Source organism: Clupea harengus, chromosome 1 (genome assembly GCF_900700415.2).
Source record: "Clupea harengus chromosome 1, Ch_v2.0.2, whole genome shotgun sequence".
Classification (NCBI taxonomy): domain Eukaryota; kingdom Metazoa; phylum Chordata; class Actinopteri; order Clupeiformes; family Clupeidae; genus Clupea; species Clupea harengus.
Genome location: NC_045152.1, coordinates 6,020,391 through 6,037,583, shown reverse-complemented (window position 1 = coordinate 6,037,583; position 17,193 = coordinate 6,020,391). Strand labels below are relative to the sequence as shown.

General features: G+C 43.4%; 1 protein-coding gene across 1 annotated transcript; it reads right to left on the bottom strand.

The window, feature by feature from the left end:
• Positions 1 to 2,341: 2,341 nt before the first annotated feature.
• fbxl16 (F-box and leucine-rich repeat protein 16) lies at positions 2,342 to 15,011 on the bottom strand. The gene is given in 10 exon segments (XM_031565691.2): positions 2,342 to 2,520; positions 3,661 to 3,687; positions 3,690 to 3,721; positions 4,345 to 4,431; positions 6,067 to 6,332; positions 9,808 to 9,828; positions 9,830 to 9,954; positions 9,957 to 10,020; positions 10,022 to 10,051; positions 14,348 to 15,011. Coding segments are annotated over 10 exon segments (1,458 nt in total). The 5' UTR covers positions 15,005 to 15,011; the 3' UTR covers positions 2,342 to 2,371.
• Between the last annotated feature and the right edge of the window lie 2,182 nt (positions 15,012 to 17,193).

The window sequence follows — 17,193 nt, the reverse complement described above, 5'->3', positions numbered from 1 at the left end:
GCTTCGCCAGACTGCCAGTTGGTAGAAGATAGACTCCTGGGGGTAGAGGAACAGCTCCTAGGACTGCATGTAACACATTCTCTCTCTGAAGACTCCGGGGGAGGGTTGGGGGAGGGGAGGGGGAGGGGAGGGGCGAATGCAACCATGTGCCCCCAGGAGGGTGACTGGATTTGGAGAGTGTCTGTCGTAAGAGGGCGGTGGCATTTCAAAGGGGCATCTACTCAGGTCCTACTGTTTCACACAAATACTCAGCCGAGAAGGCGGAGCGCTTCAAACATCTCGCCTCTGCACGACTACCGGGACCACGAGGTCACATTGTGGCGTGACGTGAACAACTGTAAACTAAACTTGATTTTGAATTGGAGGGGGTGGGACGGGGGGTTGGGCATGCGGACTCCCACATCCCACCTCCCAGAAATCCTCAAAAAGTGGCACACGGAGAGGGCTGGTTCATGTTGTCACGGCGATCATGCCTCTGCAGGAAGGTTAATGTGTGTTTGTTTTGGAAGTGGGGTTAATCAAAGTAGGTAGGGCTGAGCTTGAGGAGATCAGGTTAGCCTGCCTGGACTATCTGCACTCTGATTCACATTCACTACCTGCAACCACAGGTGCTCTGCACAGATGTTAAAATAATACCAGCTAATTCTTACACATGCCAATACAATTACAAATGCAAACATATCTATTTGCCTTGGGTTAAAAATAAATGGATTTTTTTGTTTTTTTTGTTATTTCTTTGTCATTTTTTCTGTGTGTGTGTCCTAGTGTGTGTTGTCCTATACTGATGTCAAAAGCTGTGGTGGAGGTGTTTCAAAATGGGCCTCTGCTCTGCTGCAGTTTGGTGTGTTTCATCCTGAATGTCTTAGACACAATTCCCTCTCTGAGATGGGCAACTCGTCCTGGCTTTGTGGTGGACCTGTAGCAGCTAGCCCGACAGCAAAGAAAAATTGACACAGTTTCTGAATTTTCGTTTTCATTTGAAACAGCATTAATATTGAGACCTGCACACAAGCCACTAATTAAAATCGACAACCGAAAACAAAACTGGAATGAGAACTAATGTTTTAGTTTCATTTAAAGGCCAAAGCTCAACATAATATCTAGTGTATGTATGTACAGCATGGTCCCTTTTGAACCCCCGCAAAATTGCAAAAACTAAAACCCTAAGAATCCATCCGAGCCTCCCATTTTCGTGGGACAGTTCTTAGTACACCTGCACTAAAAAATGTGTTTTGTTGATCAGGCTAAAGGTCCTCAGGATGCGGGCGGTGCTTGCAGACAGTCCTCGTGATGGTGCTGGTGTGTCATCGAAAGCACAGCTGTGTCCACTCCGCTTGAAACCATCATCGTACCTGGGGCGCGATAACTCTCTCTCTCTCGCTCTCTAGTCCAAAACCTTCACGGTGAAAGGCCTCACAGTAAGCTTCGTCCTCAGTACCAACGTCATCTTCGTTTTTTTTCCTTCATTTCAAATATCAGCTTCATAAAAATAATACTTAAAAAAATAATATTTAAAAAAGAGAGCAACAGCAAAAAAGATTAGCATGACAAGAAGCGGTGTAAGCGTGCAGCTCTGACGCAGAAAATCTACATAGCGGTTCCTTTTGTCTTAAGTCTTCTTTTTAAAGATAGTTTTTTTTCTTGTTTTACTGGTAAGACACAAAAATGGAAAGGAGGTGTTCTGGTGGAAGGGGCCCATGGATTGAGAGTGATCTCTATCTCTCGATCATTCCTCTCCTTCGGGTACCTCTCATTCTATCCCTCTCTTCTACACCTCTCTTCTCCTCCTTCAACATCACTCTTTCTCTCATGGTATTGTGAAAGACAGCACAAGCAGATAGTGAACCTCCTGCTGGCCTCAAGAGAGAGAAAAAAAAAAAAAAAAAAAAAACACCAGATGTTGGAACACCAAAGTTAGGACTCAAGAGTTCCACGGAGTTCACGTGTGTGTGTGTGTATTATTGTTGTTGGCATTTCCCATTATTTCAGTAGACGTTAATGTGTTTGAGTGTGTGATGCCTATCCCTGTGTCTATCCGGTGGTCGAAATGAAAATCTAGACTCAGAAACGCAATGTCACATGTTTTATACACACATCATCCCTTTATCGCACGTCTGTCGAGGCCTTCGTTTCTCCCGCTCCTCATCGCCTCGTCTTCCGTCTCGTCATTTCTGAGCACGCTTTCATCAGTCCATGCAAGACCTTCGCTTTTCTCGCATTCCCTTTTTTTTTTCACTGCCCCCTAGGGTCCTGGATGAAGTTCAGTTTAATTTCGTCTTGTCGGTTTTTTTTATTTTCTTTCAACTGAAGGAGAAGGAGTTTTGGTGATGCGGTGGTGTGCTGCCTCCCGGCACTCCGGCGCCCCCGGTGGCTACTCGATGACCATGCAGCGGGGCAGGTGCTGGGAGTAGTACTTGAAGAGCTCGGCCGTGGCTCCAGGACAGTTGGTCAGCTCCAGCTCCTCCAGGTCCTGCAGCTGGATGAGGCCTGAGAGGCCGTTGGTGGTCAGCAGAGGGCACCCTAAGCCAGGTGAACGGTGGGAGAAGGAAGGGACATGTGTGGGTGAGTGAGTGAGTGAGTGAACGCAACAAGAATAATCAGGCACTGACACAATATACAGCCTACACACTCAGAGCAATGTTAAACATCAGACCAGATTAGACAGCATAAAAACGGAGATATATGCACAAACAATTTTGCATATCCTTGGGTTATTGTTACGGTTTCAGCAATAGTTTTGAATAGCTCACTTTTCGTGGGGTGGTCCGACCAGAACCACAGAAGTGCACAGTGCATAGCCTAGGCAGCTAACTGGAATGACAGATGACAATTCATCTGAAGATGGTACCAGTACTAGTTGCTTAAAAAAAACAGGCTTCAAAAAGTGGCAAACTGTTGCAGACGGTCTCTTTAATGACCTCCATACGATTAGCTTTGGATGGCCCATCCATGGAGTAACCCAGACCATCTGAGGACGTACATCAAGATGGCTAACTATGTGAGAACTTTTAAATGCTGTGGAACTATTGATATGGAATTTTCTGAATTTCAATTCTTCCATTTTCAAAGTGTCAAGTTGGTGATTTACCCTTTTACAGTGATTGATTACAGTTATTTACAGTGATTGATTTAGCCATATTCTATTCTTTTTTCAGGCAAGAGTTTTTGCATTACAAGTTCTCAGTGAAGCTGAAATCTTTCACTCAGAAACGGCAAAGGATAACCAGTTGATTTCATGAATTTCAACATCAAGATTTATACTGCTTGAAAATGAACCAGCAGTTACATTTTTATACTCTGCTCCCTGCAAACCACAGATACTTTGGCAAGGCCTTTGTCAAGATCCTAAATAAGCCAGCTGTTGATGTCTGTTCAATATAGCAGATCCCATATACCTATATGAACTTGTTACTCCTCTAGAACATTCTCTGAATAGATAGAAGGCAACAACGCTTTACATCTGATCTAAAGCAGCTTTGACTCATAGAGGATGCTGGCTACTCTCTTCCTCAGTTTACTCAACACTGGTCAGCCCAGCCCCAGCCCTATAAATCAGAGCGCCTAACAAACAGTCTCTTGCCAAAGTTTTATATTAGAATGCGGTAGTGATGCTGCCGTGGGTCCAGCGGGAGAAAAGTTATGAGAGGATGATTGGCATACCGGCTAGGGAGAGCAACCTCAGGCTCCCATACCAAAGAGATGTTGTAAGCCAAAGTCCTGACCTACACACACCATAGAGAGAGAGAGAGAGAGAGGAGAGAGAGAGAAGAGAGAGAGAGAGAGAGAGAGAGAGAAGCATTAGGTGAAAGGCAAAAATAGAGATTGCAAGACTCACACGTTATAATATACATAAAATACATTACATACATACATGTCAGACCAGACAGACAGACAGTCAGACAGACCAGACAATCAGCTAATAGATAGATAGATTAGATAGACAGACAGACAGAGACAGACCAGACCATCCCAACGACAGATCAGTTAAACCAGAAGACAGACAGACACAAGACCAGAAGACAGACCATGACAGACAGACAGACCAGATAGATCAGATCGATAGATAGATAGCATAGATAGACAGACAGACAGACTACATGACAGCATAGTTAACAGACCAGACAGACACAGACAGACAGCACAGAACAGACAGGACAGACAGTACATGACAGGGACAGGAACAGACAGACAGACCAGACAGACAGACAGACCAGACAGACAGATAGATAGATAGATAGATAGATAGATTGACAGACAGACTGCAAGGGTGAAAGGGTAAAATGGATAGACAGATGAGAATATGGTTGTCTAATATGTAGAAGAGGGAGATTTAGGGCCCAGTGTACCTGACAGCACCAGCGCAGGTAAAGGCTCCGAAGAGAAGACATGGTGGACAAGTAGCCCAGTCCAGTGTCAGTGATCCGCACACACCTGAGTATAGAAACACACACACACGCACACACACACAGACACACACACGCACACACACATATATAAAATCATTTTTATTGCTTGTATTATCCTTTATTATTTATCTTTCATTATCTAACCGGTAGCTACCAATCTTTTATTGTTGTCTTTTTCAATCTGTCTCTAAATCCTTTGTTTTTGTCAGTCACTTGTAAAGCACTTTGAATTGCTATTTAAAAGCTGTTATACAGTAAAAAAAAGTTTGTCTGATTGATCAATTGATTGAACTTCAACTCCAGTTCAGCTTTCGGGAATCAAGGCTTTTGGTCGACACTGGGCCCACTTAATCCGAACACTGCAAGGGCTGCAGATTAATATCAACACATTCGCTTTGGCAGGTTTAACAGTTTGCTTTCTAAGTTAACCAAATCAGCGTCCATGTACTCTCCAAGAACGTTTGTTGAAAGTATGCCTAAAGTTAAATATAATCATAAACCCAATGACCTTTGCTGAAAGTGTCAGGTTTTGTTTAGCTTATATAACAACTTTTATCCCATCAAAAGCTGACATGACAAAGGACAAGGGCTAAAGGTTCATTAAAGGCTGCCCTTTATTTTGTTCAAGTGGTTGATTTAAATCTTCTGCTTCTGGGGTAGAGCCCTTGAAGTCCCCCTTTTCCAGAACCTTTTATTCTTTTTGTCTGTTGTCAGAAATATTGATTTCCAATGAAAACCTTTCCACAGTTTTAAAGTGAATACTATGTTCACCTAGAGCAACAGTATGGTACCAAAAAACATCACACTTTTGCACCATCCTCATCAGGCTTACTGGGATATGTACTATCAATACAACCATTCAGAAACAGAACGGAGCCTTGATTGGGTTTACCAACATCGCCATTTGTTTTTAGTTATACACAGGAAAAGATGTTAAATTCCTTGTGCTATTGGTTGGGGACTTCCCACAGTGGCCAATCACTGTCACATGCTCATACAATTATTCATACCCAACAACCTAACCTAACCAATATAACAATTGCAAATACAAATATAATAATGAGGTCAACAGAGAAAAACAATTCTAACTTAATTTCCCTCAGAACAGATTTTGCAATTTTTCAAAAATAAAAACATATTTTCTCTTCCTCAACTAGAACATGAAAATGAATCCACAGTGTATGTTAAACTCTCAGTGTGGCTCTACATAAATGACATCAGTGCAGCATCAAGCTAATTCCACAGTGCTGTATTGTTGGTGACTGAGGTGTGTATGTCACAGAATGTACCTTTTCAGGTAGGGGGTGTCCACCTGGCCAAATCTTAGCTTTTCATCAAAAGAGCGCAACACACCACAAAGACCCTCTTACCACCTACAGTTTCTCACAATCGCACCATTATGTTGTGTGTTATTTACAGTGAGCCACATAAAAATCACTGATGATTCTGTTGGTGACTAAGGTGCGTATGTCAGGTAAGTGTTGTGTACCTGGCCAAATCTGAGCTTTTCATCAAAGGAGCGCAACACCACCACCTATAGTTTCTCACATGTTATGGTGTTTGTTATTTATGGTGAGCCATGTGAAAATCACTGATGGTTCTGCCCTCTCCAAATATAGCGAACTTGTTTCCCTCCTACACCTTCCGCCGTCCCACTCACCGGTCCAGCACGAGCTCCTCCAGCTTGTGCAGGTCGCAGGCGATGTACTCCAGCGCCATGTCGGTGATGCGGGGGCACCAGCTCAGGTCCAGGCTGCGGAGCTTGCGCAGGTTCTCGGCCACCAGCTCCACGCCGTCGTCCGTGATCTTGGAGCAGCCGGACAGGCTGAGTGAGGTGAGGTTGGGTAGGCTGTGCACCATGTTCACCACGCCGTGGTTGGTGATCTCCCAGCAGGAGTGTAGCCGCAGCGTGTGGGTGGTGTATCCCTGAGGAGCGCCAAACCAGACAGAACGGCTTCAGTGGTCTGGACTGGGCTAGTGCTCACTTACTCCTCACTAGAACAGCAAGGTTTAGTTCTCACTTACTCCTCACTAGAACAGCAAGGGCTAGAATGAGATTGTGCTCACTTACTCCTCAAGAGAAAGGTACTCCATTCCAGAGATCATATATTTTGGTTAAAGGTAGAGTCTGTGATTTGATTGCACAAAAGCTTGTTGATATTTGAGCTCAATAGCCAATCAAATGACACCTGATGGAGATAATTTGCAAACACTGTTAATTACTTAAGAATGTATGAATCATGTGCTTATGAAAGCAGAAACATGGCTTTTCTGTGTTTCTGCGTGTGTGTAACTTAGAATATTAGGTGCCACTTAGTCTGCATATGTACAAGAGCATGTTTAGACCAGAAGTGATAAGAAGGGTCGAACTGTGCTTCTTCCGACCTCGCAAAACTTCCATCCTTGCCTCGGACATCAGAAATCCACCACGTGGTTTTCCCTGCTGAATGCTCAACTTCTGTCTATATAAACCTTGTGCGATGTGTTTATCATTGCTTCACTTTCAGCCTTGTGCTGGGAGTGAGCCCGATTGCAATTGTTGTTGTCTAATAAATATACTTATATGCAGCTCCGGAGTCCTGAGGTAACTAGGGTGAATTTCACCTAACATATTGGGGGCTCGTCCGGGATTCCAACAACCTCATCGACTCTCCACGCTGGGCTAATCATCAGGACCTGAATCGTACGGAGGAGTCACAGATATTTCCCTAACAAATTTTAGTCCCCTGGGCGCAGTCACCTTCCTTAAGCCTGTAGAGAGCTAGTGTCTCTCCAAGCCCGAAGCGCGTTCGGTGGAAGAAGACGAGAAGGCCTCTGAAGGAAGGGTATAGAAGGAAGGGTGGCCTCTGGGCGGGAAACATAGCTAGGGAAAATATTTCTATGAGACTCCGTTTTTCTAAAGACCTCAACTTGAATTGGAAGGAGGCCAGGGCCTGCCAGCGAGGAGAGCCGAGAGTGAAGGAATTGAATTAGACTATAGGGGTTGGACTCCGAGCTGTTTGTGAGTATATTGTTTGTTTGTTGTGTGTGCACGCTAGTATAGTTTTTTGGGGTTGAGACTAACTTTTGTTAATTTTAACTTGCACTATTTTTATATTTCTCTGTAAAACTGTTTTAGGGTACCATGGCACTGTCGGAAACCATATTGTGGCTTCAATATATCACATGTTATTCTCAGAGATATTTCCCTAACGAATGTTCTAGTCCCCTGGGCAGTCACCTTCCTTAAGCCTGTAAAGAGAGCTAGTGTCTCTCCCGAAGCCCTGAAGCGCGTTCGGTGGAAGAAGACGAGAAGGCCTCTGAAGGAAGGGTATAGAAGGAAGGGTGGCCTCTGGGCGGGGAAACATAGCTAGGGAAAATATTTAACAGGGTAAGGCGGAATCTATGAAGCAGCACTATGGTTCCGACTGAGCTTAAGACCAGCAGAAGGGTTTTTTACTTATTATTTTATTCCTTTATCATGATTTTAGTAATCCAAGAAGCCTATCGGAACATCAGGTTCTGATACGATGTTGATCATTTTTTTACTCCATGTATTGCTTTTGCTGCTTGCTTTTATGGATTTTATGTAAAGCACTTTGAAGAATTAGATCTCACAATACTAAAATATGCTGCAATATTGAGCCATGGTGAAAACATGCCTCAATAAGTGGGGATAGAACCTGTGAGGCTGAAACCAAGGTTGGGCCAGGAGATTGGGTCCTAATCAACAGCCTCAAAAGAAAACACTGCCATTTGCCCAAGTGGGACAGACCATACAAAGTGCTACTGTCAACATCTACCACAGTCAAAATAGCGGAGAGAGCCACCTGGATACATCTAACACATTGTAAACGAGTAAGCCTTCCTTAGAAAGAGACAGAGGATAGGAGCTGTCTTCCTCTACAGTTTTCCAAGGCCGGAACACTGTGACAGAAGTCCAGCTACAAAGGGGATTCTTTGCGTTAGGCAATTTTTCGTCTCAAACCTGGTGAAGAAAACACTGTCCAGTGGGGTAAAAGAGCCTAGTGGATACTGGGAGGGCGGGGCGTCCTATCTCTGTGAAGTCATGGGGAGTTACAAGGGAAAAATGAAACAATGTGTGGAACTTTTGATAATAACTGTACTGCTCTACATTTTGGTACTGTTAACATTTGATCACAACAGGCACCGGTCTTGGTCAAATATCCGCAATGGGGCCTGGCCAAAGATCATCCGTGATGGGGGAACCAGACTGCCCAAACACACTTTCCACAAAGAGACTGTTTACATTTTCCGTCCCAGTAATATTCAAGCCGATGTGTTCTGCAGAATGCCTGATGGGGAACAGGGCCTTCAAGGACACAGCAAAGAGGCCTTGTTTTGAATGTTTTCTCTGACAGCCTAGGCGAGCTAAAGACACACACCACCAGTCGACTACCAACTATGTTGGCCTACAAATGCAAAGTATCAAATGTGTGATGAGAAATATGATGACATTTTAAATTATGAACTTATGATGATATGGAGTTGATGCTTAGTAATGATCTCTGTTCCGAAAATCCATGTGATGAAGCTCAGATGATGATTTTGAGGTATCCATTTGAAATTGATAATTGAAGAATTAAGAAAGATGATTTTGATTTTGATTGTGATTTTGAATTATCCATTGAAACGGATAAAAGGAGGGATTGATGGAGATAATTTGCAAACACTGTTAATTACTTAAGAATGTATGAATCATGTGCCTTATGAAAGCAGAAACATGGCTTTTCTGCGTTTCTGCGTGTGTGTAACTTAGAATATTAGATGCCACTTAGTCTGCATATGTACAAGAGCATGTTTAGACCAGAAGTGATAAGAAGGGTCGAACTGTGCTTCTTCCGACCTTGCAAAACTTCCATCCTTGCCTCGGACATCAGAAATCCACCACGTGGTTTTCCCTGCTGAAATGCTCAACTTCTGTCTATATAAACCTTGTGCGATGTCTTTATCATTGCTCCACTTTCAGCCTTGTTGCTGGGAGTGAGCCGATTGCAATTGTTGTCTGTCTAATAAATATACTTATATGCAGCTCCGGAGTCCTGAGGTAACTAGGGTGGAATTTTCACCTAACACATCCCTCTCTTCATGCTCCAGAAACACTGTGTTGCTTATGACTTTTCATGATCCAAGCTACTTGTTTGTTTCCCATTACAGATCCAGAAACTGCGTTTAAACACCGGAGTTTTTCTGAGCACAAACACTGAACACAGAGCTAGAGGATCGTGAGGAGCAATTTGCTGAATTTGATTAGATTAGAATCACTGACTCCACCTTTAATGGTGCAACACTAAACACCAGGAAGGGGGGGGGGTGGGCCGGGGGCGGGGGCAAGAACTTGTTAAAGAGCGTAACAGGTTTGTATTGGGCCATCTACACCAGTATAGGACCCAGATTGTACCTGCTTGGCGGTGAAGTAGGCCCATGGCCGTGTCCGTGACGTGGTAGGCCTGCAGGCTCAGCTCGGACAGGTTGGGCAGCAGCTGGGAGATGGCGGCGATGGCGTCGTCTGCCACGTTGATGCAGTCGCTGACGCTGAGCGAGGTAGCCGCGCGTTCAGGCTCGACCACAGGCCCGCCTCGGTGAAGTCGTTGCAGCCCGACAGCTCCAGGTGGCATCAGGCCCTGCATCTGTTCCAGCATCACCTGTGGACAACAAGCACAAGTCCCATAATGCATCACACAGGTACAGGTACAGGTACAGGTAAAGGTATATTCAACTACACTATGCTATGTCAAAGTGACAATATTTACTTACCTTATGTATTACATAAGATAATACAATGCTGATAATATATCTAATCTACAATGTGTGTGTATGAGAGTACAGAAGAGTTGGTTAGAGTGATAGAGATATAAATTACTGGGGGTGGGGGCAGTGAGAAAAAACCTGCAAGGCACAAGCCACAGCTCTTAGAATTCATTATTTATTCAATATTTATGGGGATTTTAACCTGGGATACTGTCACACATCGCATATGTTGCCTCCAACATACCAAGACATCGTTACTGACTGATGGTAACACACTCGTCAACGTGACAGTTGGTGACACTTAACAGTCCATATCAAGATATTTTGATTATGGTTCTACCTTCCTTAAAAAGCTAGTAACACAATCTCGATTCTTATTCACAAAGCCCATTTCAAGAAGCAACCAGGCACTTGAAAAGGCACTGTTCCATAGGCCGCTTTAGATAGAGGAGTGTACATGCCAAACTTTAAGAATGTCGAGATTGTATACTTCTTAGGAAATCAGTGGTAGAATGCTGGCACTGTCTGAATACACCTAATTCAGAACCACAGCCTGTGCCTGAGAGCAGTGAGACAGCCTGACACTACATCTACTAGGTCATGTCAGTCGAAAGGCGTTGATAGTTTGTGAGTAGGGGGGATACTGAATTAGAGTGGCATTCAGGCACTACAGTCGAAAGACTGAGCATGACCAGGGAGTGTAGTGTACTGGAATGCCACCTAATTCAGTATCCCACTCACAGAACCACAGCCTTTTTGACTGGACGGTGATGTAAAACTGAGAGCAGACCCATCTCAACGTGGAGGCTTCTTCACCACCACTGGCTGTCAACATTATATATAATCTATTACAAAATTTTATACTATATTTGGTGTGTGTGATGGATTCCCGTTGCCCTGCTGCACCTCTGCCTTTTCAACATTATATCATAATCTATTACAAGCTTTACACTATATTTTGTGTGTGTGTTGCTCCTGTTTGTTGCACAGCTGCTTTCCAACATTATATCATATTTTATTACAACATTTATTACTATATTTTGTGTGTGTGATGGTCCTGAAGTCGTAGCCTCACCAGAAATACATGCTCTTAATAACACAAACACTTGACCTGACCACAGTGTGCTCACGTCATAACCTACCAGATCATTTGAGATATAAACACACTCAACACCTTCAAACGGGTAGCGCACACGCACACACACACACACACACACACACACACACACACACACACACACACACACACACACACACACACACACACGGCGCACACACTCATTTGTATTAACACACCAACACCCTCATATGAACACTTACACACTATAATACACACACTAATACACACACAGAGAGAACGCTAAACACTGTTTCCATCTCGTCTTGTTCTCTTCTCTTCTCAGAGCATTCAAAATCTCCACCTCAAATGTCAACAATTGCACAAACCTACCCATTTTGCTCTCAACCCTTAACATCTAGCTCAGGAAATGACTCTTCTGTCTCAAGCCATCATCCACGATGGAACAGCAACATGGGGTTGATTTGCTGAGGCATTGCATAACATCAGCATGATTTCAGAGACTGAGAGAAATCCTGGTGCAGGCACACAGTTCTGCTTCAGATGTTTGACTACACAGCAGAGGAGGAAGAATAAGTAGCTTTTGCAGAAAGACTGGAGACAATGTAACAGTGATCAGATTATTTGCACTTGACATGTCCTGTTGGTAGGACACAGTGTGCTTTAAGAAAAATGTGCTCCCTAGGTTCTGTTGACCTACCTTGCCTTTTCAGTAATAGCACAAATCCTGTCATACTTCTGGTTTATACCATTGTACAGATAATTTGAATATGTTTTCATTTATATGATGATCTACATCATTTTATTTCCCTAATGTGCTTTTGCAAAAAAAAATCTCAACCTGAGAGGTCTTGCTACAGGACTGTGGAGTGTTGCACATTTGACATGTTTGACAACATCTGAAACCTATGATTCATGACTCATTCACAGAATAAAAGCAGGCATTTCTTTAGTTTTTTTCTTTCAACTGTAAACAGCAGATTAAGACATACTGTTTCAGCAAAAGTCAGAAACTGTACATAGCAGATTAAGAACATTTCTGTTTGATATATCTCTGTCAGTTTTGGGTAATGTTGACCTCACTGCTATTCAGCGGAAAAGCAGATCTTTTTCTGTTTCCTCATTAAGAACCCTTGCCAAGAGATATCTGGGAGTCTGAGGCTCCCTGGGTTGATTATACAACTATGTCTAATTACATAAAAGAACTTCATTAGAGGTCTGCTGTGGCAGGGTATTTTCACTGCAATCCTAAAAAACACTGATTCTGCCATTTAAAATGTGAGCAGGCTGGGAGACAAAAGATGGAATCTCATAACAGCCTCCCAAGAATTCTGATTCTGACCTACATCACATGATCGTCTGAAACTGCCAATCACATGAGGTCACAAGACGCCACAGACTCTAGTTAATGAGACTGATGGAAAAAAGAAAAGGTTCAGTCACTTAGCAACAGCAAGCCATTAGGGTTCATTAAGTGCAGGGTCGTAACACTTCCTGATTGTGGGAGCAGTTGGCACAGTACTGTACTGTTTGGCCTGCAGACAGTGTCCGACAACAGGGACAATCGGACAACAGGCTAACAGAATAAATAAGCAGGGATGGCCCGGGTTTGTGAAACACACTGGCCGGATCGGTCTGTGGTCACAGCTGAAAACAAACATTCCGGAAAACAAACAGCCCTTGTAACCAACGGGGGCGACATTCAACAGCCATTGCTCTCAGTCTCACTGGTAATCTTCTACTGTTGACCTGAGTCACGTGTGCCAGAAGCGACCCACTAAGGAGGAGAACTGTCCTCACAAAATCCATACATTTATAGAACTGTGCACTTTTGTGTATCTTCAGCATGAAGAAAACACACACACACACACACACAAACACACACAGACACACACACATACACTCATCATCTCTTAACAATTCCGGCATTCTCCATGGCAACACAAGCTCTTTCCTAGAATAGCGACTGCACAGAGGCATGTACACACATTCCTCACAGTGACAGAATGTCTCCTTTTCGTGTTTGTTACAGATAGGACTATAGCACAGTGAAAGCGACATTGGATCAACCGCAGAAATGCCAAAATTATACTCATACTCATCATTTATTAGTTGAATGAGTGCCATAGATTTCAAACCACAGAGTTGGCTGGACCTTACTAGGGGACAAAAGTCCTAGTCTTGCTTTCCTAATCTTAGTCAGAAGCATTACATATGTAAGAACGAAGGAAATCATTATTAGTATATATTATATATTATTATAATATATTGATTAGTATAGTTTTCTGTCTGAGAGGTATTTCACATGAAGCATGGGATACGCTGGCAGTGTATGCTTTGCAAACAGTCTTGAAACCTTGAAACCTATGACTATAATGATATGCCTTACAGAATGTAATACAGACTAATGTACTACTAAACAACTAATATTACTAATATATAACATTTGGGCTATTTGGCCGTATGGTTACATATAAACACTGACATGGAGTGTTCAGCATTAGCAAATGCCGTCATGGATACAAATAAAACCTCAAACTGCAAGTGGACCTTTGTGGACCTTAATAGAATATTCAGATTCAGAAACATTCCCTTAATGTTTGCCAAACAAACACATTTTCAGTGTGACTGTGTAACACTCTCTGAGGTTTCAGCTATATTTCTAAGGGCCTTTCCGTCAATTTGATGTCAGTAGTGAGAGCCTCCATTCCAGCCCCCCCCCCACCATACATTGTTTGGCTACTGACAACCGCATGAACCTACTTATGAGTGAGCTGGGTGGAGGACGTGAAACTGAAAATTAAAATGAGGCTACTGGAATGAGAACATTCTGGATGCCAGACTTACAACAACACAGTGGAAAACATTCCTGCATTTGTAATGTATATGTAATGTGTACAATGCCATCAAACTGGCCCTGCTAGGGACACAGAAGACAACATACAGTTGTCATATTATAGTACCTAATTGGTCTGATTTTACTACATTTCATAGTAAGCACTCTTTAACTAATGAAAGCATTTCTGACCATAAATATTACTTGTGTGTGCTCTGGATGAATTATCAAGCAAAAAAAAAAAAAATCCTAGTGACAGTTGAATGTTGTGGTTACCTCGAGTCCTGCGTCTGTGATGGTTGACCTCTTCAGGCTGACTGACTTGACCCCTTTCTTCGACAGGGGATAGTTGTCAATGAACTCACAAATGTCCAAGTCGGAGACGCCCACCAAACAAAAGGACTGGAAGCCCCGCAACGCGAACGCCTGCAAGCTGACAAACTCCTTCTCCCCGTTTGGCAGGAGGGCGTACAGTTCCTTAGCGTGTAAGATGGGGGTCACCCCTTCCCAGAACTTGGGCTGGTAGAGCACTTTCCGCCATGTCTTGCACACCTGGGCCAGGATGCACTTCTCCGCCGTGGTGAAGTACCACAGTAGCCTGTTCAGTACCTTCTCATCAAGGACCAGCTGCCTCTCCATCAGGGGCTTGGGGAACTGCCTTAGCGGGGGCTTCATGGCCGTCAGGGGGCTAGTGTCCAGGTCGGGCCCCAGCAGCGAGGCAGCCGTGGGCAAGGGCTCCAGGTGGTACGGTAGGCTCGGCGGAGGCAGAATGGTGGGTACCGAGGAGGACTGGCACAGGCGGTTCTTGGCAGCTGGGGTCCCTTTGGTGATGCTGGCAGAGCCCAGGCCATTGGGCTGGGGAGGCAGCTTGACCATGCCGTTCCGCGTTACGCAAGGAGACTTGAGGTCACTGGGGGTGGACATGTTCAGCATTGGGAGCCTGTCAGGTGGGGGGGTCACAGAGAGAATGAGCTTCAGGTCAAGGGTCAAGTCATGGTACACCTAAGTATCCATGATAACAGCAAAACAGAAACTGCAATCTGCTTCACATGAACAAACTAAGTATACCAATCACACAGCATTCTCATCCAGCCGGTCAAAGCTGGATCACATATAATTGGTTTGTATTCAACAGAAAACAGCTTTTCATATAGAATTGGTATATATTCAACGGAATTGTTCTATATTTCATCCTTACCGACAAAGAATTTGTCTATTGCCTGAAATGTAGCAAATTTTAAATAAAGGAGCTCCAAGACAACATTTTGAAACTCCTTTGAACTATCAGTTTGTCTTCTGAATAACAATTATATATTTAGCAGACTAATAATCGTTCTATGTTATCTCACAGGCACAGATAACAAGATTGAGGTTATGTGTAGGGCTACGGCCTATGCTTGTGTAACCCCAGATAACATTGACAAAATGGAAAAGTAAAATGTTAAAAGCACTCCACGTTTGGCATCACTGTATTGTGCCAGCGGATCTATTAAAAATGTATATGCAATTATGTAACAGACTGTTAAAGGACTAGCAATGTAAGGGACAGTTTTTGGACCAAAAGAACATGCATTGGGAACTGTAAATAGCTGGATCTGTCTACAACGATATAATGATGCTGTTACCAATATAATACCTTACGAAAAACCGCTATCGAGACTTTAAAGACACTTGTTCTTAAATCCATGTATTAAGACGCATACACCAGCAGACAATGCATTTTTCGTTTTTGTTTAAACACATCACTTCAAGACTATCCCTTACTGGCTGTACACTGGATCTAATGATAGCCAACGATAGGATAAGCAAGCGAAATTACATAATGGTCCTACAGTAGCACTGGTCTAAATAAAAACATTTTCGTAATAGCAAAATATATTGAATTAAGGTTAAGATATAGCTAGATCGTTCAAATCTGATCCATCCATTGTATGCTGCATTACATAGCCTATGTCTATTCAAAATTACCCCGTGATGACAGAGGCAGTAGCCTACGAACAACGACATTGCTGAGAGCATCACATATTTTTAAATGAATTCCAGCTTTCAGAGGGAGACAAAAACACCGTCCCGCAAAGCAGCGGGTATTGTTATAAAAATAGATACAGTGTAGCCCCATAAACTGCCACCTTACGCGTCTAAAACAGGACTACTCTATGAGCGTTATAACCAAATCATCAGTGATGCTTCTTTCAAAATAACGACAAAAATCATAAAATCAATGTATAGTGAACATGTCGATGGGCTACCGAAGCGAAAATGCCAAGCAGCAGCAGGCTATAACCCAACAATAACCGATAGATGAATGGCAGATCCTCGAACCAGCACAACAGAGATGGTGTATCCGCATAGCACATTACCTTTTACCAAACCCGACGCTTGTCGTGTAGGCTAAATGTGGCTGATGCTCTATTCGCTCGATATCACCATTTATCTGCATCCACAAAGGTCGACTGTATGAATGATTTCGGAATAAACACCGTTGTGATTGTACAGGCTATACGAGAAACTGTCGTCTGTAGGCTAGCCTATAGTCTAGTTTATTGCGAAAAATGTCACCTCAGTTTATCGCAACAGCTGACAAACCCGATGCTTAGATATCCGTTTGTAATTACTGAGAAAATAGCCTAAACATAGATCGATATGACATCACCGAAACGCATAGCTCATCAGCACTATGCATTCTCATTCCCCCTTACTTTCATTCATGTGTAGGCTAGGCGCTGTTGGGGGCTGCCTCTGTTCTTGGGTGCACCTACACGCCTGAAACTGGGCGTCGAACGTAGAACCCATAGCTACAACCCACAGAACTGAATTGACCGTGGTTATCCAGTCACGGCGTCATATTTTCAGACAGATGTTCAGTTCCTGGTCTCCACGGTGCTGTATTCCCACTTAATACAGCAGCACTCCATATTAGGGCTTCCGTCTCACGTCCAATGACAATTCTCTCACACGTGTTTTTTTCCCCCTCCTCTCTGTGATCGCTCCTGTTCCCTGTCTGTTGTCTTACTTACAGGAATAACATCCGAGTCAAACGAGTGGAAAAACCATTTCTGTAAATGGAGAATTTACTGGTCCATTGTAATATCATGTTTCAGCGAGGACGGCGTCTGCCTCAA